This window comes from Hippopotamus amphibius, chromosome 4 (assembly GCF_030028045.1).
Source record: "Hippopotamus amphibius kiboko isolate mHipAmp2 chromosome 4, mHipAmp2.hap2, whole genome shotgun sequence".
In the NCBI taxonomy this organism is placed as follows: Eukaryota; Metazoa; Chordata; class Mammalia; order Artiodactyla; family Hippopotamidae; genus Hippopotamus; species Hippopotamus amphibius.
In genome coordinates, this window is record NC_080189.1 from 71,081,423 (window position 1) to 71,103,930 (window position 22,508).

At 31.3% G+C, this 22,508-nt stretch overlaps 1 protein-coding gene across 7 annotated transcripts in view; it reads right to left on the minus strand.

Annotated features, from left to right (window-relative positions):
• The window catches only part of SNX13 (sorting nexin 13), a 136,756-nt gene that overhangs the window by 15,156 nt on the left and 99,092 nt on the right, over positions 1-22,508 (minus strand). For 3 of the 7 annotated variants that reach the window (XM_057731326.1, XM_057731323.1, XM_057731325.1), the window contains 7 exons: positions 20,777-20,881; positions 20,034-20,166; positions 16,121-16,158; positions 12,000-12,069; positions 8,014-8,186; positions 3,237-3,344; positions 1,224-1,334 (listed from right to left, as the gene is read on the minus strand). In XM_057731326.1, the coding sequence (XP_057587309.1) occupies positions 1,224-1,334; positions 3,237-3,344; positions 8,014-8,186; positions 12,000-12,069; positions 16,121-16,158; positions 20,034-20,166; positions 20,777-20,881 (738 nt within the window). Of the gene's footprint in view, positions 1-1,223; positions 1,335-3,236; positions 3,345-8,013; positions 8,187-11,999; positions 12,070-16,120; positions 16,159-17,165; positions 17,229-20,033; positions 20,167-20,776; positions 20,882-22,508 lie in introns of those variants that run through there. The other 4 variants (XM_057731324.1, XR_009053154.1, XR_009053155.1 and 1 more) reach the window with 4 other exon arrangements.

A 22,508-nucleotide genomic window follows, 5' to 3' on the forward strand; every position in this document is an offset into this window, starting at 1 on the left:
TAGTTTCTCTTAAAATTAATGCAACCTTAAGAGAGAAAATAAGGTAAATATAAGAGATGGAATACCAAATGCATCTCTATTGACAATAAAGCCAATCATAGTTAGAATTTAAACTCAATCACTTCAATCATGAAATACAGAGATAAGGCCACCATATTTTTTTTCCCACCATTATAAGATATGTTAACCTAGAATTTCTTACTAAAACAAAACATTCCACTTAGAAATGTTAACATTCACTTGGATGTTAAACCGCAGTATCCTTGAGAAATCACGTGAAGTTCTTATGCTTATAGGTCTTAATTCTTACTTATTTTGTACCAATTCCTTAATCTTTTTTAAACAAGTTAGCCTTTTTAGAGAGGATGAGTGGTGGGAAAGTCTTTTAATTTTCATTTTGAAATAATTTCAAACTTTTAAAAAGTTGTAAAACTAATACTTAGAATGCCTACTTCCAGCCTCCCCAACTGCTGCTACAGCTCCTGCTACTACTGTTAGTACTTCTAAGAGCCAACATTTATTCAGACAGGCACTGTAATATATAGATTATCTCATTTGATTCACACATGCTCTAAATTGAGGATGAACACCTTCAATCTTTAGAAAACTAAAGGCCCAGAAGGTTAAGTAACATTTTGCAGGGCACAGCTAATAAATGGCAGAACAGGAATTTGAACCAAAGCCTGCCTGATTCTAATGTTTGTGTTCTCAACCAGTGAGCTGCTTGCCCAATTTGAGCAGTAAAGCATTTAATGTCCTAACCTAGCCTCTTATTCCAAGTATAGGTCTTGTGTCCCCAAGATTTTAAATAATAAATATTTCACTCAAAAGGCATACATACTTTCAGGAACATACCCTATTTAACATTTTTCTTATCCTTACTCCAAGTAAAAGACATTTCCTCCCAATAAGAAGTAGCTCCTTCTCAAACTAATGAAAATCTGTGACTTGTCTTAGGCTAACTTTCCTTACTGCATCATTTCAAAAGCTTCTTTTTCTTTCAAACTTCTGCTAGATTTTAATCTACATGTAAAGACAGGGGTTTATATTTATTAGATATGCCTATCAATAGTAGGTTTAATAAAGCACAGAAGATAAAAACACCAAGGGGCACTTATTAAAATTTTCTAGTTTTAAAACATACAAATATAAACTTATCTTCTTTTATTAAAAACAAAGTATGAAAACAGACATAAAGAAAACCAATGCAATGGTCTGCTTACCTTGCGAGCAAAATCCCCTTTCCCTTTACTGTAGGCTTTGTTCTCAAGGAAATCATACACATAGTGAGCCAAGGCTGGGGATGCTTTCATCATTTCAGGAGCTAACAGTAACTAACAGGAACAAAAAAAGAGGTATCTTACATTGATAGGGTACTGGAAATTAACTACTATTCATAATTTCATCTGCTAGAAAGTTAAGAATGTATAGTAAAAAATGTTATTTTTTTAAAAATTTTTAGCACATTTATCTACCTACCTACCTATCTATTTTGGCTATGCTATGCGGCATGTGGGATCTTAATTCCCCAACTAGGAATCGAGCCAGTGCCCCCTGCAGTGGAAGCGTGGAATCCTAACCACTAGATGACCAGGGCATTCCCAAAAAATGTTATTTACTATTCCATTTTCAGGTTTTATAGCTTATACTAAGAAGATCCACATTAGTAAACTGTCATGTTATGCACACTGTAATTTTAAAGTTAACATTAACAGAAAGCACATAAAATAATTCAAACAAAAACTTTTAGGTATTATAAAGAAGGCCCAAAACAAAATATTGCTTTTACATTGTTAATGATACAGTCTAACATTCTAGCTTAATTCCTTCAATGAAACATGTTTTGACATATTGAGATCATTAGCTAAGAAGCAGACAGTATAGCCACAATTAAAATATACATTTATGGCACCAGATTTGGAAAAAGGTGCTTACTTTCTAAATTTTATAAATAATTGTTACAGATTTTAATGCAACTGAAGTTAATACATTTTAAAAAAATCAAAATGTTTGACAAGAGTCATATGAATGATATCAGACATTTAGCTTTAAGCCAGAAGACAAAGGTAAATAATAGCAGATTAATACACTCTTCCTACCCTTTCAATAAATTATAATGCCATGGAATTACAATTATGGTTATAAACAAACCCAATCATACTTATAAATGTTTAAGAGAGATAGAAAAACATTCTAAACAAAATATCAAGTATAGTATTAGCTTAAGGTTTCACTGAATATAATATTAAGACACGGTTGGCAAATTTTTCCTATAAAAGCTCATAAAATAATTATTTTAGATTTTGTGATCCATAGTCTGCTACAACTACTCATCCCTGCTGGAGTACTGTAAAAGCAGTCATAGGCAGCAGTAAACTAACTGGGTGGCTGTGTTCTAATAATATAATAAACTCTTAATAAAACAGGTGGCAGGCTGGATATGGTCTGCAGGCTGGAATTTGCTGACCACTGTTCTCAAGAGTGAAGTGGAGAGCTAATAAATGAGAAAACTTTATAAATCATTCATTAGTATAAAAAAACCATAAAGTGATAATATTAAAATCTGGCATTTGGGTACCCAGGTCTAAAACAAAGTTATTTCTGACATTCCTAACAGCTTATGCACTAACTAACTTATGAGACACTTTTTTTTATTCCAGAAGAGACATCTACATGCTTAGCATGCTACAAAGTCCCTCGGATCTATTCCTCTCTTGAATTACCCTATAATTTTCGAAGCCTCAGACTCATTCTGGACCATGGCAGGCAGCTATTCACTTTATCTGAGAATTAAAATCTATACAGGGAACTATATTTAATATCACATAATAAGCCATAATAGAAAAGAAAAAAAATCCATTACCTGTGGATACATCATGAAGAGCAACTATCTACTGAATTGGAAACATTTAACTGTCTACTGTAAAATACCTAGACTTTCTAGACTTTACAATAATGTAGAATGGATGTGTGCCTGCCAGTCGGTGTGTGTGTATATTCATCCAAACCTAAAGAAGCAAAATTTCTAGCACTAAGTGTCCAGAAAACTTCTCAGTTAATAATAAAGAGAAATAATATTTATAAATTGCTGAACAGATTGCATGTCACATTTCAGCACCTCAAAAGTGGCTGCTATCCCACTATTATAGTAAAACCACTCCCTAATAAAGACATCAACTATATTTGTATGCTATATTAAAATGAAAATCTACGGGTAATAATAAACATGAACTTACCTGCAAATATGCATTTAGATCCCTTTTTCTCTTCTCTAAAAAATCTCTATCCATATTATTAAAAGTCTTTTTACCAGGAAGCTTTAATATGCTTGACAGGGTTTCAAACTAGAAAACAAAATACACTCAAATAATCTTGGTTTTTTTACAAAAAGAGAAAAGTATTTTCCAAGTGACAATTTCTCCACATATTAAAAGCATGTTGAACAGATTCTGCAATATATTTTATTGTATTAAGCCAAAATCAGAAAATATACTGTCCAAATGTCCAACCACAGTTTTAATGTAATTTACTATGAAGTTATTTTCTATGAATGACAAACATGGATAACCGATGAAGATGGGTGATATCCAGGTGAAGTTTCATTTTAATACTCTCTCTGATTTTAAGATCATTCAAAATTTTCAAAACAAAAGGTTTAAAAAATATTTTGCTTAACAACTCTTTAACTTGTGAATAAAGTATTAGGAAATAAATTTTTTAACAATCAAAGTTATGAGTTCCTTGTTTGTTAAAATAATTGAAATAAATATTTTATATTAATGACTTCAAATCAGGTAAACACTATAATAGCTAATTATTAAAAGTCGCAAAGACAAATTTCAAAATATAGATTACGGCTATAACTCTCTATATACAATTACAGTACAACACTGATACTTCTTCCCTACCTGAAACTACACGAAAAATAACTCATAGATAACTAAGAAAAAAAAATTGAGCTATCAAGTATACATCTTATCTTTGTAAAGCCCCAAACAGAAAGTAAGTGTACATACTTGAAATCTAGCATTTACAGACTTCACCTTCAAAAGTCCAAATATGTAGCAATCTACTGTGCCTTGCTGAAGCACAGATTTAAACCATACTAGTTGCTAACAAAGTATAAGAGCAAAGTCACTGAGTAAAGGATTGTGCTTGGCCAACAATACCTAGTATCTAAAACTTCAATGAGCAGCCTCATTGCTTTTCTTTGTGATAGACATCCAGAAGTGCAACAAACTTTCTAAAACCATTCTTTGTTTGAAAGTAACAACAATGCTTCTGTAAAGAAAACTCATTCCTGGTGCAGAGATTAAAGAAAAGAGGAAATGAAAAGGTGTAGGATAATTTTCATCTTCAAACTGGAAGATTCCAATAAATTATTAAATGGAATGGCAAATCAGATGGTCAGTTGGAGCTATAATGTAAACAAGTTCATTACATGTTAATGCATGAAAGTTAAAAGCAGTTCTTTTGCCCTAGCCAAGGCAAAAAAAAAAAAAATGGGGGGGAGGGGAATTTACAGGGAAAATGTTATGCTGTAGTGATAGTCACAAGTTTGGTGGTTCACAAAAGTATTAGAATGGGTCCTCATTGAATATGAATGTACAATATAGGGTACCTGGTCTTATGAATTAATTTTTTTTAAATCACACCTTATAGAAGTAAATTTACATTTTTCAGTGTGTCCTAAAAGATATTTAGTTTCCTAGAATAGGACTTATTCATGGTATCTTAAACTACTGACTCAATTTTATAGAATGCATAGTTTATTCAGGAATTACCAATATGTTTTAATCCCTCAAAATTCATATGTTGAAACCTTAACCCCAGTACTTCAGAACATGGCTGTATCTGGAGACAGGGCTTTTAGAGAGGTAATTAAATCAAAACAAAGCCCTTATAAGAGGGAATTTTGACATACAAAGAGACACCAGGGATGCGAGCACACACACAAAAAAATCATGTGAGGCCACATCGAGAAGTGGGGCATCTGAAAGCCAAGGAGAGATGCTTCGAGAGAAACCAAACTTGCCAACACCTTGATCTTGGACTTCTAGCTTCCAGAACTATGAGAAAATAAATTTCTGTTGTTTAAGCTACCCAGCCAGTCTATGGTATTTTGTTATGGCAGCCCTACCAAACTAATACACCAAGGGAATATAACAGTGCTCAGCAAAACAATTTATTTCCAAAACTTTAAGATATTAAAACTTATTAATAAAAATGTAAACATAATAGTTATTTTCTTAAAGTCTAAATTATTAAACTCCTTTTAAAGTTATCTGTCTGGAATAGAAGCACCATGACTAACAGTTTTCCTCAAATATTGTTATTTTAAAAGGGAAAAAATGGGAAAATTTTATACTCTGTATTAACTCACTATAAGCTTGGTATTTAAAAGATTATTTACAAGTACAGATATAAGTACAACTACAGAGTAGCCCATTCCCTGAAAAGTAATATAACTCCCTCTGCCAAAAAGTCATAAAAATATTTTTAAAGGAATATAAAAAAATTAGAAATTTACCTAAAGAACTCACATAAATTAAAATATATTTCAATGTTCACGAAGAACTCAAATACTATACATAATCATAAACATTCCAAAATCAAAGATTTTATCTTTCCACATTGAATATCTCAGAGGTTTAGAATCTTGAAACACTACTAGAAACTTTGAAAAGCACACTTGAAATTTTTTATTAGAAGGATTCAAAATTCATTTCTATCCAGGCATATAAACACTTTTTACTCTGTTATCTTAATGCATACTTAATATTTTTTAAATCACTAGTAATGTATTTATAAACTGTATATTTATAAATAGTTTGCCCAATAAAACAGAAATGCACAATTATCCATTGAAATGTAAGCTCCTAGAGGCAAGCACTTGGTCTTGTTCATGGTCCTATATCCAGGACTGAAAATAGTGCCAGGCACACAGGAAAAGCTCAATAAATATTTATTGAATAATGAATGGGTACAGTTCAGACCATTTCTAAAATAATACAATATTTAACATTTTAATTATTTTCTTTTAGTTCTATAAATCTTTATCCATAAAATATCTGATCATAAAAATCTTAAAGACAATAAATGATAGTTCATAAATTTAGAATAGGAAAAAGTTTATGTCACAAAGTTAAAGAAACAAAATGAAATCTGTTTTAAAATAATTTTAATACTTAAAGAGCCCTCTATAGAGTTAAAATTTACTTGTGTCCACAGGTGGTACTATTGCCAACTGGAGAACTGTAGCTCATTGCATTTTTTTCTATTTTATGTGGGATTTGAGTTTTAAAAATATAAATAAGGAAGAACTAAAAGGCAAATAGTCTGAGTCTTATTTACAGATGCTTATTAATACTTTCTTTAAACCTAAATTTTCACTTAACAAGCTTAGTTTTTAATTTCTTAAGCTCTAAAAGCAATCTATATATTTAAGTAATTACATACTACTGTGACTTTAACAAATCCACTTCATCTGCAATGAGCACTTTCAAAAGTGAATTGTGCTTTATCAATTTCATTTCATTTTGCTGTTATACTGAAAAGGAAGCTTTCTTTGTGAACTGTTCTACTAATAAAGTTTTTAAAAAGTATGTTCTTCACCTATATTTGTCAATCTGTAAACATAATATTTACAGTCCTAGCCTAGAATCTTTAAATTACACAATGATTATTCCTCTCAACACTAGAAGAAAAAAATTACAAGTATTCACACAAAGAAAATTGCATATTATACCAAATTCCCATAAATTTGCAAGTAAATAAAACTACTCTCAACAATTCAAATTATCTTAAAATTTGTCATGTTTGGTTAAAGTGTGAGGATGAAAAGAAAGTTATATGAGCTATGTGATTTTAAAACAATATCAAACAGGTAATAATTGAAAAAGTAAATAAAGCAATTATTTCTTCAATGTGGGGCAGAAAATTCTTTCATCTCTGCAAACAAATCAAGTTAAACATGAAGAAAAGATCAATCCAACAAGAATTACAGAATAGATATGTCCAAAGTTATTAATTTCCTTATGAATATAATTAAAAACAGTCCTTTTTAATATGGGCTTCTGGAGTCAATACTAACCTGGTTTCTAAACACTTTTAAGTTATGAATAATTTATCTCACTCTATTCAGGAAATATTTTAATGAGATTATCATTGTGCCAACCATATATTTTCCACTATCCTAACTGAAAAATATATTTTCTCGTTACTTAAGTAGTAAAACGTCATTTCAACACTTCAGTCCAATCAAATGTCACCATTAATTATTATTATTTTCTGGGCTTAATAATAATTGCATATTTTAAAACCTTTGAATGAAAGATTCCCATGACTTAAAATAAATTTCAGAGATCACCTATTCCAATTTATCCAGTGATAATTTATTTTGTTCTAAGTTAGAAAGAAGAAAAAATATTTAATAAAAAGTAAAACAAAAGAAATAATTTGTTTACATTTGTTATGTTTAAGAGTCCTCATACTTCTATGAAATAAGAGTGTTATATTTGGTAAGAATTAAATTATTTGGTTAATGTTTAATTTAGATTTTGGTTCTTCATACAATTTAATGGATCAAGGATTTAACTGTTAACACTTGGAAAAGGATGCCATTTAAATAACCATAGCTTTAAGTTATACTGCCAAAAACAAAACCACAAAATGTTTTACACTGATCCCCATATCCCCACTTTAAACCAAACCCAAATACCTCTGCAAAGCACAACACATACACACACTCTTAAAATAAGAACTATATATTTATCCTAATTTTCCAAGGTATACCATTGATATTTTGTCACTAGTCTACAACAGTTAGGACTGGTTAAAATTTGATTTATTGGTTAAATGTACAAAATCATTCTAACATTCACGTTGATTATAAAAAAATTCTTACTTTACTTTTTAGCTTTGGTCAATACTTAGCATCACTCAGAACTATTTAGAATCAAACATGGAATCAAGAAACAATGTAAAGTACACAAACTTTAAAAACCTTATTACCTGTTCGGTGATCCTCATGTGGAAGTCGTGGAAGTCACTATAACGACGGTAGGTTTTCCACATTTCCTCACTGTTTAGATTGCGTCGGTATACAGTGATGGCATATAATGCGTATGTCTTGCCATGATCGTTACAAACGCCTGCCACAGCATATGGGTCATAGTCAGCATATACTACTCATTTAAAACAAAATGAAGAACAAAAGACACAGAGAGGAGGAAGATGAAGAACGAAAACAAACAAAAAGGACAACATGAAATGAAGAATTTGAAATGACAGACTAAGACAAAAGGATGTCACCAAAGGATAGATTCCCATCCTCTGTACTCACATCCATAAGGTGTTATATATGATGGTTACATTACAAAATAACCTACAAGTTTATGATGATACTACCAACCACACAGTGATGTCTACTTTGAACTCTCTTCCCAAAGAGCTTTTATTTATTATTAGTTATGATAACACAGTACCACCTCAAAGTCTCTTAAATTTAATAGAAGAAAAATAACAGAAACAAAATAATAACCTTCTGTACTAGCTTTCACTATTCAACTGTAACTCAATTAATAGCTCGTTAACTGAACAGCAAGCAAAAGCTACAGGATAAGATCTATCTGTTCTTTCGGCAAGTCTCTTTCTTGTTTAAAATATTCAACAATTTAAAAGTGTAATTTATTTTGAAGACTTTTCTAAAAAGTCATTTTCCTACTGAATTGACACAAACCATCCAAGTCAGGTAGTCTCGAAAACCAAAACCTATTCCTATTTTGTACTAATCTTAAGTAAAGAGATGTACTTTGAATCATTTTGTCTTTCTCATGTTCCATTTTCTCCCCCTGAGTTGTGCTCTAACGTAGAACATCTCTTCAGGTTTCCAAAAGTTTCCTGAGTCTGCACTCATCTGTACCTGGTCGGTTTCTTAATTCATCCACTCACCTTAATTTCAATAACTATATTTTTTACTTCTATAATTTTAAATGATTTTTTATAGTGTGGTATTCTTGCTTTGTATAAGCTTTACGAATATTTTCAACATACTCTTGGGCTAGGAAACCCTGTGGTACACAACCACTTGAGGATGGCTGAATCTAGACACCCATGTCGTGATACAAGACAGGCTTTCAATTTCATAAGGATGATAGATACCATTCCCAACCATGACTCTGACATTCTTTGTTCTTTCCTCTGACAGTAGGCTAAGTTATTCTAGTACCTCTTTCATATCAAGTCACCCTCTGTGACTCTGGGCTTTATGCAAAGGACTGTGGCCTAGCTTTTCCTTGCCTTAGCCCATCTCGCCTCTTCTAAATTTGAGGGCATGAAAATGCTGTCAAAATCAAGACAGCAGACCTTATGCTCCTATCAGCTCCTTGGCTTCAACTCCTCTTCATATCCCTAAATTTCCTTTTCCTCATGGTCTATTGTACCTGTAGATTTCACCTTTTAGCTATTTTTATTCTATTGTTTTCAGCCTTTCTATATGTGGGAAGCAAGATTTCCCACAGCAGTTTAGACTACCAAGTTGACCAGAAGTATAAATTTCTCTTAATAATAGATTATATTGACCCAAAATTGTAATTAAAGCAAGAATGGCCAAATTTTGGAGCTGACTAAATATTTTGTATTTTGTATATAATTAAGCAAAGAGGGTCCATGCAGCTACTTAGTAAATTATTTTAATCACATAACAGCTACAAATCTATACTGGCAAATGTAGTTAGACAGAAACCTCTGCTAGGCTTTCATTAAAATTTTTCTAAGATTTGCAGTTTCTTTTCAAAATTGTCCTTCATTCCCTTACAATCCAATTTGATCCTGCTTTGACAAAATATAAGACTAGGGACAGACTTGGGTCATACTGCTGTCAGAGACTTCAGCTCTATTATTCACTGTTCACCTCTTTCAATTATCCTTCACTCAGAGACCTATGTAGAACAAAGTGTACAATTTTTCATCACACAGAGAACCACCATCACTCAACAGAGTTAGCAAGGCAACAAGGGAATGGCTTTACCTGCTGTGTTTAAGATAGGTCTGGGAAAGGATAATAGGAAGCAGGGGCCAATTAGGCAGCAAACCATAACCAATTAAGAGCTAATAAGAACAAAGAGAACAGCAAGAAATAGAAAAGGAAAGAAGAAAAGAATGTAAGAAAGCATTCTAAAAAAGAATAGTTCAGATTTGTCACAAATTGATAAGCAGGGGAGATCATGACCAGGGTGCATGCACAACAGGAAGAATAATGGGACTATTATAAATGAAGCACTAAGACAGAAAGGTAATTTGATTTTAAAAGATAATGAGGTTACATATATTTTGAGATGATGATGAGATATTCGAATGGGAATAACAGATTTTGTCTTCACTAGGACAATGTTACTACTCATAACAGGTGATATGCAACCTCTTTGTTACTAATCCATAACCAGATAAGGAACCAGGATCAGAATATAAATAAATCTCATCACTAAGCACATTGCCTAACTTAGCCAATATACTTTAAAACAAGATTCTCAGTGAAGGAGCCAGTATACTATAGTCCATGGATCACTCCTTAAGCAGCACTACACTAGACTCTAAGTTCTACTTCCTATCATAAAGATGCTAAGGACATGGGATCCAGACTCAAAGAGACTTTGCAGCCCAACTGGTAAAATAAATCTTTATTGAACAAACACTAATACATAATGCCCACCATGTAATTACTAATACAATTGGTTAATCAGTTCCATAACAACCCTATGAGGCAAATATTATTATTATTATTATTATTATTATTACTATTACTATTACCCCATCTTACAGATGAGGAAACTGAGATAGAGAAGTTAAGAAACTCATCCAAGTTCATCCAACTTGGAAGAGGTGGGGTTTGAACCCAAGCAATTTGGACAAAAAGTTGTGCTCTTAATGACTATACTACGCTGCCTCTTTAGTGTTTATATATAAGTCTGTCTGACAGAAATAACAATTTATTAAAAATGCTTAGTATTATGCTTCTATATCTTTTAAGAAGCTAATAAATACTTGTGGAATGAACGGACAAAGCAGCTATAAACTAGAACCCTCAGAGAAGAGAAAGATCCATGTAAGAAACATGGACATGAGTATCTTCTACACACAAAATTTTAAGGACTTGAAGAAAGAAATAAAAGGACAAACACTAAATGTTTGCACTTTAACAAAGACTTTCATATTTGAAAGATGACTCAACAAAGAAAATAGTTTTGTAAAAGAATTTTAAAATTTTAAGGAAGGAAAAAGTGAGACAAATGTATCAAAAGCTAGAAAGAAACTCAACAAGATCCTCTAGTTTTATAGACAAGACTGTTATGACCTTTAAGGGCAATGTATGCACCAACTATTTGTAAAAGATAAAGGAAAAACTGAAAAAGCAATTATAAATAACTTTTTAAAGAAATCTGGCCGAAAGCACAACATAAAATGAGACTCAGCTCCAGTGAAAAGTGAGAAAACAAAGATCTTAAAAAATTAGATGCAAATGATCTTTTTAAAACTACACTTACACTATTAAATCTCTTTTCAAATTATCTAAATTATAAGTATGAAATTGAACTGAGGTATTTATCTGTATGTTTATACTTCAGTATGTAATATAACAAACACACCCCTATACAGTAGGAATAGTGAGAAGCCAGATAAGAAAACCATCATAGGCATTATCTAATAACCCAATATCAAAGATAGAAATAAAGATTGGTTTCAAAGTTCATTAGCAATGACAAAATGCTTAGAATTTAACCTTTTTCAAATGATAACAGTGACAACCTTAAAGAAAGGAAACACACATATAATAACAAACATCATAGAATTTAATGAAGAACATGTTACAGAAAAAAAAGTAACATGAAAATATGACTACAGAAAAGAAAAATGATTTGTAAAAATAAATGTTGAAAATAATGTAGGGGTAATAACAGTCAATAGCTTTTAAGTAATAATTAAACCACAAAGTCTCTTACCAGTGTCTGAAATGTAGGCATGAAGTTGTACTGAGTCATCAGAAGGTACATTTGAAAGGTCATCTAAAGACTGGGGGGGGGGGGTGGGAATCAGCAAAAAAAATTGTTAAATTTTACATGAAAACATGTGTTAAAGAATTCTACATCATATATAATATTATTCATTTCTGCCCTACGTAAGCTTTATATTATTTGTATCTTCCCCTCCAAACAATAATCCTCTTTATTTACAACAGGAGAGATAGAAGCCAAAATTAAGAAACCATAAAACAAAATAACTTATTAATCAACTTAATATATCAGATATTTCTTCCTTCATTACCTGTCCACATACTATAATTTGCTTCTTCTCAATTATATATATCCAACACACGGCAAAAAAAAATGTGGATAAAAGTAAGTAGACATATTCTTTAATCAACATTACAATTTTTTTAATGTTGAAATATACTTAAGCCAACTGTATTCTTTTAAGTGTTAACAACGTAAAACTTTTAACTTAGAAATAATTTTAGTTAACTTAGATTCCTTATCTATAAAACGAGAATAATAGTATCTACATCAAAGGGTTATGTGAGGACTAAATGAAAAGACATGTGCAACATTTAGAAGTCTGCCTAAGACAGAAAATGTTGGCAATTATTATGATTGCTTACTAAATGAAGTGAATCCACAGCTTAAGATATTTTAAATAATTTTCAAAAATAATTCCATAAACAAAAATTATTACTGACTGATTCAGAATAAATCTTTTATAATTATGGACTTTGGCTCTTAAACTTAAAACTTTTTTGCTACGTATCCATACACCCACACATACACAGAAGGGAACATAAGCATATAATGAAGGCAGATTGTATGGAAAAAGAGTTCACACAACAGACCTGAAGTTGCTCTCCTTAGAAAGAACTGCTTGCAAGGTTGGCCCTTGGACAATATCCAGGAAGTCAGATTTAGAAAAGGTTCCCACCATTCCCTAACTGCTAAGAGTGGCTCACTCTACCTAAATTATCTGTACAAACAATGCGGTTTATGCTGAATACCTGCTTTCCTTCTGGGAGTCATTTTAGTTTATGCTAGGCAGAGGGTGCCCATCTGATCTGCCTCCAATAAAAACCCTGGGCACTTAGTCTCAGATGAGCTTTCCTGTTGGCAACATTTCATATATGTTGTCATATTCACTGCTGATGGAATTAAATCATGTGACTTCCATGGGAAAGGAGTCTTAGAAACTTGTGCCCGGTTTTCTCTGGACTTTGCCCCATGTACCTTTTCCTTTTGCTGATTTTGCTTTATATCCTTCTGTTGTAATAAATTCTAGCCATGAGTATGACTATGCTGGGACCTGTGACTCCTCTTAATAAATCAATGAACATAGGAGTGGTCTTGGGGATCTATAACACACAGACATTATATAATTCAGACATATTTTGCACTTTAAAACCCATAAGATCTGAATGAACTTTGGAGTCCTAATGTGATATTACCAGTTATTACTAAGAATCATCCAAATGACTTAAATGCAGCCATGTATATGGCATAAAGCCATTTAAATCAAGCAATTACATTCTAAGAAGAAAGTCAAAATTATATCTACTAAAGACTGATCATCAGAAGAACCAAGATTTGATAATTCCATACAGATGACCCACAAGTCAAGTGGGAGAACCATTCAATTAAATTAGGTCTACTCCAGGCTTTACCACTGATACCTTAAGACTTTAGCCATATCAACTAGTCTTTCTTGTATCTCGGTTTTTCCAATGGTATAATGGTGTAATACCTGTTCTACAAGCTCTATCAGGATATAATGTGAATGAATATACTTTGCAAAGAAATAGAATGCACTTATTTTTTTAAATGCCCATCTGACCTATAATAAAACATTTTGATAGAAACAGCACAACCTTTGTTTTAGTAGTATTTTTACACGAAAGATAGAAGCCCCAGAGGAAATGGAACAGTCTACAAAACTTATAACTGTTATCTTCTGTAATCTTCTAACTACAGGCTAGCACAGGGAATATATAACAATCACCTTCTTCAAAAAAGCATTATTATTACTGGTTACCTTTCCCTGTAGGTGACATTTAAAAAGCTAAATGCTACTTATTACTTTAAACATGTTAGCATCTTATACTATGCAACCCAGAAGTTGTTGAAAAACTTTGTATATAAATGCCTTTTTAGCACAATTAAGATACGCAATTAATAAATATTTTCATTAAATATGATGAAAAACATCCAGTGAAATGTCTCAACTATTTGTCACAGTTATAATACATGTGAAAATACCAAGTAGACTATATAAAGGTACAACTGGTGAAATAATAACTACAGAATTACAATATGATTTAGAACTGTAAGTATTGATTAGTCTAAGAAAATTGTGATTTGAAAACAAGATTCTTGAACTACTTGTAAAAAGAAATGTTTTTTTAACATTATGCTAAGATAAAAACCAAAAATTCAAATTTACTATGATAATCAATTCAGCAAACACAACTTACAATGGCACTTCTAAAACTTTATAATTTATGTGCCAATCTCAATCACAAAATGAGTAAACCACCACATTAAATATTTTTTTGCTTAAATATTTTTTTGCTTAGAATATTGGAATAAACTATTGTGATCTAGTTTATATTTTTAATACAATTAATAAATATTATCTTCATTAATTTATGAAAAAATCTGATGGTTTTTAAAACAACTTTTTATAGTCAAACTATTTTTTAAAATGCAGCTGTTCATTAAAATTTGTTTATGTATTAAAAAAATTATGTTAAAAACAAAATACTGGAAGTCACTGACCTCAAGTGTGACCTTTTTCAATCCACAGACTGTTCTGGTTTATATCAGTATGTGATAAAAGGGATCTCTTTTATTTGAAAAAGCATTTATTCCAGATAGGGAATGAAGAAAAAAATATTTTTTACTAGTGTCCAAACACTTGCACAAGCATTACAAACCTGAATACTAAAAAATTTCAAATCAAGGAAAGGTTTCATCCCATTTGGAAACTATTTTTATATAGTGGGCACTATATGCTAACACTCTTCATTCTCTACGACCTATTCCTTTTTGTTATAACTCAATGGAATATTAGAAGTAAATGGTAATGATACCAAATAATTTAGGAAAACATTTAAAATGTTACAACAAAATTTCTGACATAACACTATGGCTGATGTGCTTTAGTGTTTTGTTAAGGGTTATACTTTACACAATAACAGAACACTTAAACAATGTTAATTTTAGAAATAAATGTAGTACTAAGGAACGTAAGACAATGGACCTCTAAACTATTTAGATATTACAAAAAGTTTGAAAGAAAAAGTAATGTAGGTAGTAGAAGGAAACACAAAGCAAACATTCTCTGCCCATCCCCCACGAATTCTGGGCTGAAACTTTCATAGAACACTAATATTTCTTTCCAGCAGCATTTTATGAAATAAGGTATTCAATGGCAAGGATGTATATATAAAAGAACTGAAATGTTCATTATTTCACACTTCACCTTGAATATATGAAATGCCAATGACAGTTTATATTCTAAACACGTCATTCTTAAGCCTGTAATCGCAGAACAGTCGCTTAATTCTTGTAAAACCCTCTAAGCTTTAAAAAAGGTTTGTCTTTTTTTTTTACAATAACCTGAATTTGTTACAATGTAGACTTTAAGAAATATCTTTAACTTTTCAGATATCCCAACTAGTTTTATATTTCTTTTCTAAATACAAGAAGAAAAGAATAATTACAATGTAAACATTTATATGTCACAAATTTACTGCCCATCACAGCACTGATCAGAATCATTTTCAAATATTAAATATTGGGGTTGAAAATAATGAAATCATTTTTTACCACCTGCAACTAAATCATGCAGGTGTGGCCTAAGCCAATTTCTTAAAATGAAAATAGATTTCATTTCATTTTTAAGTTCTAATTCACAGATTCCTTATATGTGAATTTAATATTTCTTTAAAAGCATAACAACTTCTTACAAAGGATGACTTGGGGGCTTCTAATCTATCACTTATTTACATATGTCAAGGCTCAGTCTTTCATGTTATTTTCAGGCCACTTTAATAATTAAAGTACTCATTAACAGTACTTACCAAATTTATGCTTCCTGTAGGAGACCCATTAAAAGATTCTGTGAGAAGGGAGATTCAATTTAGTATATAGTCAAAAACTTCTGAAACAGTGCTTTATCTATCTAAGGCTCAAACACCAAGAGTGAAAATCACACAAGCCAAGATACCAACAGAACAGTAAAGAAAACTGTGGTACACTACTCCCAAACACCAGTTCCCATGGTTTTCCAAGCCAGATGTTTCAGTGAAAATAGTTATGTACCTAAGTTGCTCCTCCTTCCCAAAAGGTATTTACGTACAGGAAAGCAATCTATATATTTTACTCTCACAGTATATTAGGTTGTCTAATACAATGTAAACATAAGGTAAACACTGCAGAGTGAAGTCCACTAGGAAATGTCAGAGGTATTTTGTTATTTCTGTCTCACTGGATTAATATTACAAATACAATTATTCTTTAATATTAAGGAGAAATAGATAAGATTTTTAATATGTCTATAAAGTCTACTTATTCTTGGTTGATATGGATCAAAAACACTGGAAGTCTAGATTCTTAAATCAATATACAATAGAATAAAAGATACATAAAACTCCATGTGTAATGCCATTTAATTAAAAAGCAACTAGAAATTATTTTTAAAAGTTAATGTTAGAGAGTAAGCCAATTATTAAAATTAACACCTTTTCCCTCAGAATTTTAGTCTATACCTGAGCAAACCATTTAAGATGTCCTTCTGTTAAAAACACGAATGAATATACGGTAAAGCAATATTCATAAACAGTTTAAAGTTAATGTATGGCTTGTAGCACTTAGATTATTTACAATTTGGATCTCTAGATGGGTCTTTAAAGGAAATTTCTATTACTCTTGAAAGAGGCACTTGGTGTTGCTTTCCAACTTCAGCAACTCCAAATGCCCAAGAGCATTTCTCAGTTCCTCAAACCTTTGGTCACAAAAATAGGAAATTCTACCTAGGACTACCCCTTGGTTAATAGCAACTTGATAATTAAAATGAGTAAACAAACAGTTCTCTCTATCCTCCTTATTCAATTATATGCCTCCTACCTCATTCTGTGGTCTGCCCACCTCTTAAGTCTTCCCACCAAAGACATGTCAAATTAAAAGAAACTAGGAGCAAAACAAGGCATAGTTTACTTTCTTGATCAACAATAAGATCCAGAAATAGAGTCTAAAGCCAATCTAGGGCCACATTTAATCAAGACTTTAATAACTGCTTATAAATATCAGAAAACAAAAGAAACTTATTTGACGTGAGAAAATGCGATTGAAATTAAAATTTAAAACAGAAAGCATAATTTAAATACTTTTAAAAGGCTACAAGAGTACGTTTTAATAAAGGAAAAAAATCTACTCTTACATTAATTTAAAGCTGAGCTAACTAAAGAAGGCAATCACGAACAAAGAAAAAGAAAAGGAAGAAAGGGGAGGAGAGGAGGGGAGAGAACATGGGTAAGCAAGCCACCCAGCTACCTACCTACCTACAGAAGTTTAGTTAAATAGGAATGAAATTTCTTCCACAGCAAAGAAAAACCACCAGATGATACTATTACACATGGGAAGACTTGGCCCACTAAATGTGTGCTCAATTGTAGGCTGCATTTGTCAAAACTCAGCTACTCATTAAACACTAGATTGGATAATTATTTCAAAATGTCAAAAAAGTGGCCAAAATTTCAGGACTTTAAAAAATACACAAAGTGTCAGGAAGTCAGAAAATGAATTTATAACCAGCAAATGTAAGAAAAGCTTATTTTTAATTAAACAATCTTATAAAGACAAGAAAATCATAACATTACTATTTGAAAAAGTTGTAGCAAGTGCTTAAAATCTAAACACTGACAACAACAATATACCTAACAGCCATTTTTAACAACAATGTTTCATATGATACCCATTATTCCACATACTTTTTCAAATGGTTTCAAAAAAGGGTTAGGCAATCTCTCAGTTATAAAATATATGAAATCTCATCAATTAGGACACAGAATGTTAAAAATCAATGTCCTAGAAAGACAAAAGATGTATATGTATATACTAATTCCAAACTATAATCAATGATTCCGATGTGAGGGACTACTCAATGACTGATATATAAGAGATGTACATTTACTTCAGATCAAAACCAGCTGCATAAAAAAACCTTTTAATCTACTTTGTGTTTTAAATAATTATGAGGTTTTGGGAAGTTTGAGATGACAGAAATAACTTGCTTCCATTAGCTGCATACAAGGCAAATATAAATTGAAGCTAAAAGTCAATTTAGAAGATTTTGGAAGAGTTCTTACACTATAGGATCAAAAACTACTCCCAGAGAATATACTGCTACTATCATCATTATATAATACTTAGATGCTCATAAATTAGCTGATTATGATTCAATTTATCTTTTTTCATTCTAGGTCAGACAGCAAATCCATTTCACAATACTAAGAAAATTTCTTAAGCAAATAAAATAATCAATAAAAACACTTTTAATAGTCTGTTCTGGAAGTAGAGTTTCTAACGCAAATTTCATAGCAGCTCTCTAAAAGATATTTCAACAGACACAGTAAACAGATGTACTACATAATAAACTCGAGGTACACTGAATTTTACTATTCAGCTCCCACAGAAGTGCTCTTAAAAAACGAACAAAACATTCCTCGATTATGCAATCAAATCCAGTTAACAAAATATTATTCCAATTTTACAAATAACCAAGATATTAGATCAACAATCAATATAAAAGTTATTATAACATGCAAACTTCTGTAACTGGATTTCTTAAGATTATTTAAAAAGTAAAATCTCACTAATATAGACTAGGGAGTGGGGAGGATGGGCAGAGAAGAGGGGAGGCCAGAATGCTTCCATAATAGAGGTATTTTTTAAAGCAGTGATCACTATCTAACACATCTATTATATCTCCAACTTCAAGTGGTCCTGTTCATAAAATCTATTTATAAGTAAATGAGTATAATAAAAGCACTCTCTTAAAATAATAACTTAGTTAAATCTTTCCCATTTATTTTGTATCTATATTGCTTATTTGCTAGAAAGTTTATCAAATCCTAGATATTTAATTAGAATTTAATAAGTACTTCTGAACTGAATCACAAGTAAAATGGTTATCAGGTCTAAAATCTGCAAACTGTATGCTAAGGGCTGCCTCTCCCACTATTTTTAAATACCCAATTATTCGCTACTAATAAAAACTGTTATTTGTGTTTTAGTTTATATATCATTTACATATAGAATTCCATTAAAATATAACAACTCTTAGGTAAGATATTATTACCAGAAGAATATTATTCCAGATTTACAACTGAGAAAAATGAGGCTTAAAGAAATTAAGTGTTTGGCCAACATCACACAGGCAATAAGAAAAGGATTAAAGTCTAAATATTATGACTCTTACAGTCTGCTTTCTTCACTACACCCTGTGGACAGAAAAAAACCGAAAGATTGGAATACGTAACTCTTGCAGCTTCTTCCAGTTAGGGAAAGGGTATAATTAAAGAGAGAAAAAACTGTATTTTTCTAATGTTTTATAATTTGTGGTACATTCTCAGAATCATCACTTGTTATCTCATTTAATCTTCTCAATAATCCTACTGTTAGTCATGAATATTATTACTTATAAACAAAGGGAAACTACCATAAAAATACTGGGGTGACACAACTCAAGAAAACATGCTTCATCAAGAATTCTAGCCTTCAATAGTTATTACATTCTAATCTTTATTAAATTTTAACATTTTAATTTAGTATAAGTAAATTTTGTCATTTATTTATAGATTTTTTAACATATTACAATTTATATTTAGGTTTCAAGAACATTTTTTATCTTACTTGAAAGGACTTTTTCTGGTAAGCAGAACATACACGGGAGTATACATATTACACATAAATGTACAATGTGTGCCACCTTACCTCCATCACCATCATCTGATCCTCTGAAACTAGGATCTTTTAACATATCCAGCTCAGCTAACATGCGCACATAAAGTGCATTCTGTCTGAAGGAAGGATAAAACCTTTCATCTCGTAGCATCAATTCGTATACCTTATTGAAATAAATCAAGATATTCAATCATTAATACAGATAATGTACTAATTTCCACTAATAAGATTTAAACAAAAGCTAGACAGAGAGGTCTTATTGTAATGAATTACAGTCTCCATATTTACAAGATGTCAGTAATAAGACTAGGTCACAATTAATGATTTTTTTCTGGTCCCTCCAGTACCTAAATTGTACTGAAACAGGTCCTACTGCAATGCAAGTCACATGACAGCAGGTTATATATAATGTTCTAAAAAGGAGTGCTCTCTAAGAAACAAGTACACATAAAGGCTCAAGGCACATACTAAAATAAATAAATCATGTTTTTTACACATCATCAATTCATAAAATTCTAGAATCCATATCTGGCCCGTCAGATTCAAATTAAAAAACCTAGCTTAAGGATTTTCCTCATTTGTCAAATAAATAAAGAAAAACTAGCCTACCTTTTTTGTAATTGTGAAGGACTGATATTATTACCATAAGTCACCTTTTTAGTTACTGCTATACTTTCATAATGTTTCAATAACCTTTTATAAACAAATTACATGCATATAGAAATATACATTGTTTTCAAGAAAGATACAATGATAAATGCTGTACATAATACCTTCCTTTGAATGTCATCAAAGATTTCAGGGGTTGGATCTTCATGATTCAAAGTATCTGCTAATTTTGCTACCAAATAATCATCAACAGTAACTCTTGGAGATGCCTGACAAACAGAGAAAAATAATAATAGTATTGATCTTTGGAATTTCTAAATACAAGTTAAGTCTTGATAGTAGAAGAATTAAATAATGGAATCATATTATTGAAAGTAACTGCCAGAAAGTCCTTGGTTTGTAAATGTTTAAAGCCTTTAAACATCACACCCTGATGCTTAAAGGCTGAAATAAAAACTAGAACCTTCTTGTCATCAGGTACTACGCAGTAGACTGTTAGACAAACATGCATTTAAATCTTGACTTTTGCTGAGCAAGTTAGGCTCCACTTAATTGCAAAATGGAGATTCACGTAAAGCACATGTGTCTAGCACATAGGAAACACTGTCAATGGGAGTTAATGTTGAGCACTCAGTAGTCCTAGATGTGTATTTAATAAAATACCAAAAGAATAAGCCATTTGTTACTTATCACTTAATACTACAAACAATCCTCTTGAATAGCATATAAAAGAGACTATCCTTATCCAAATTTGGTTTTATAACACTGCAGCAAAGTTCCAGTGTGATACGGGACGAAAAAAATCTGAAAAGTTAATTTGTTCCAACAATTTCCATCTCAAGGTGCAGATACTAATGTAACAGATATTACACAGAAATATAAAATATGATGTTCACAGAAATATAAAATATGATGTTCAATGTGAAAAATTACTCTACTGAAAGAAAAAAATGCTGAGAAGCTAGAAATATGGTTATCTTTGGCATGTCAACTTTTATATTTTAGTTCTGAAGGCTCTGGAGAGTAAATGAGCAATAAGGATGGTAACTTTTTAAGAAAGTACCAAAAGAATGCGTTAAGTAATTTCTCTATGCTAAAATAGACTATTTCAGGTACAAAAAAGAAGATAAGAAGAAAAAGTAAAAGTAAGAATCCTGGGCATATAGCCAGACAAAGCTATAATTTAAAAGAACACATTCAAAGCAGCACTATTCACAATAGCCAACACATGAAACAACCTCAATGTCCAACAACAGGCAAATGGATAAAGATGTGCTACACATAAACAATGGAATATTACTCAGCCATAAAAAAATGAAATAATGCCATTTGCAACAACATAGATAGACCTAGAGATTATCACAGTAAGTGAAGTAAGTCAGAAAGAGAAAGACAAATACCATATGATATCACTTCTATGTGGAATCTAAAATATAACACAAATGAACTCATCAACAAAACAGAAACAGACTCACAGACACAGAGAACAGACTTGTGATTGCCAAAGGAGAGGGAGGTTGGGGAAGGAATGGATTGGAAGTTTGGGATTAATAGATGCAAACTATTACATAACATAGAATGATAAACACAAGGTCCTACTGTATTGCACAGGGAACCATATTTGATATCCTGTGATAAACCATAATGGAAAAAAATATGAAAAAGAATGTGTATATATGTATAACTAAATCACTTTGCTGTACAGCAGAAATTAACATAACACTGTATATCAACCATACTTGCACATATTTTTGTAAAAATTTTTCTTTAAAGTAAGTAAACAGGAGGGTATAAACATGTAGCAAAAGGGCTGCAGAACTTCTAATGCTCCCTTGTTAATTCAACATTCTTGTTAGTAAACCCAAGTAAGCACATAGTGGTTGTTTTTTGTGGGGT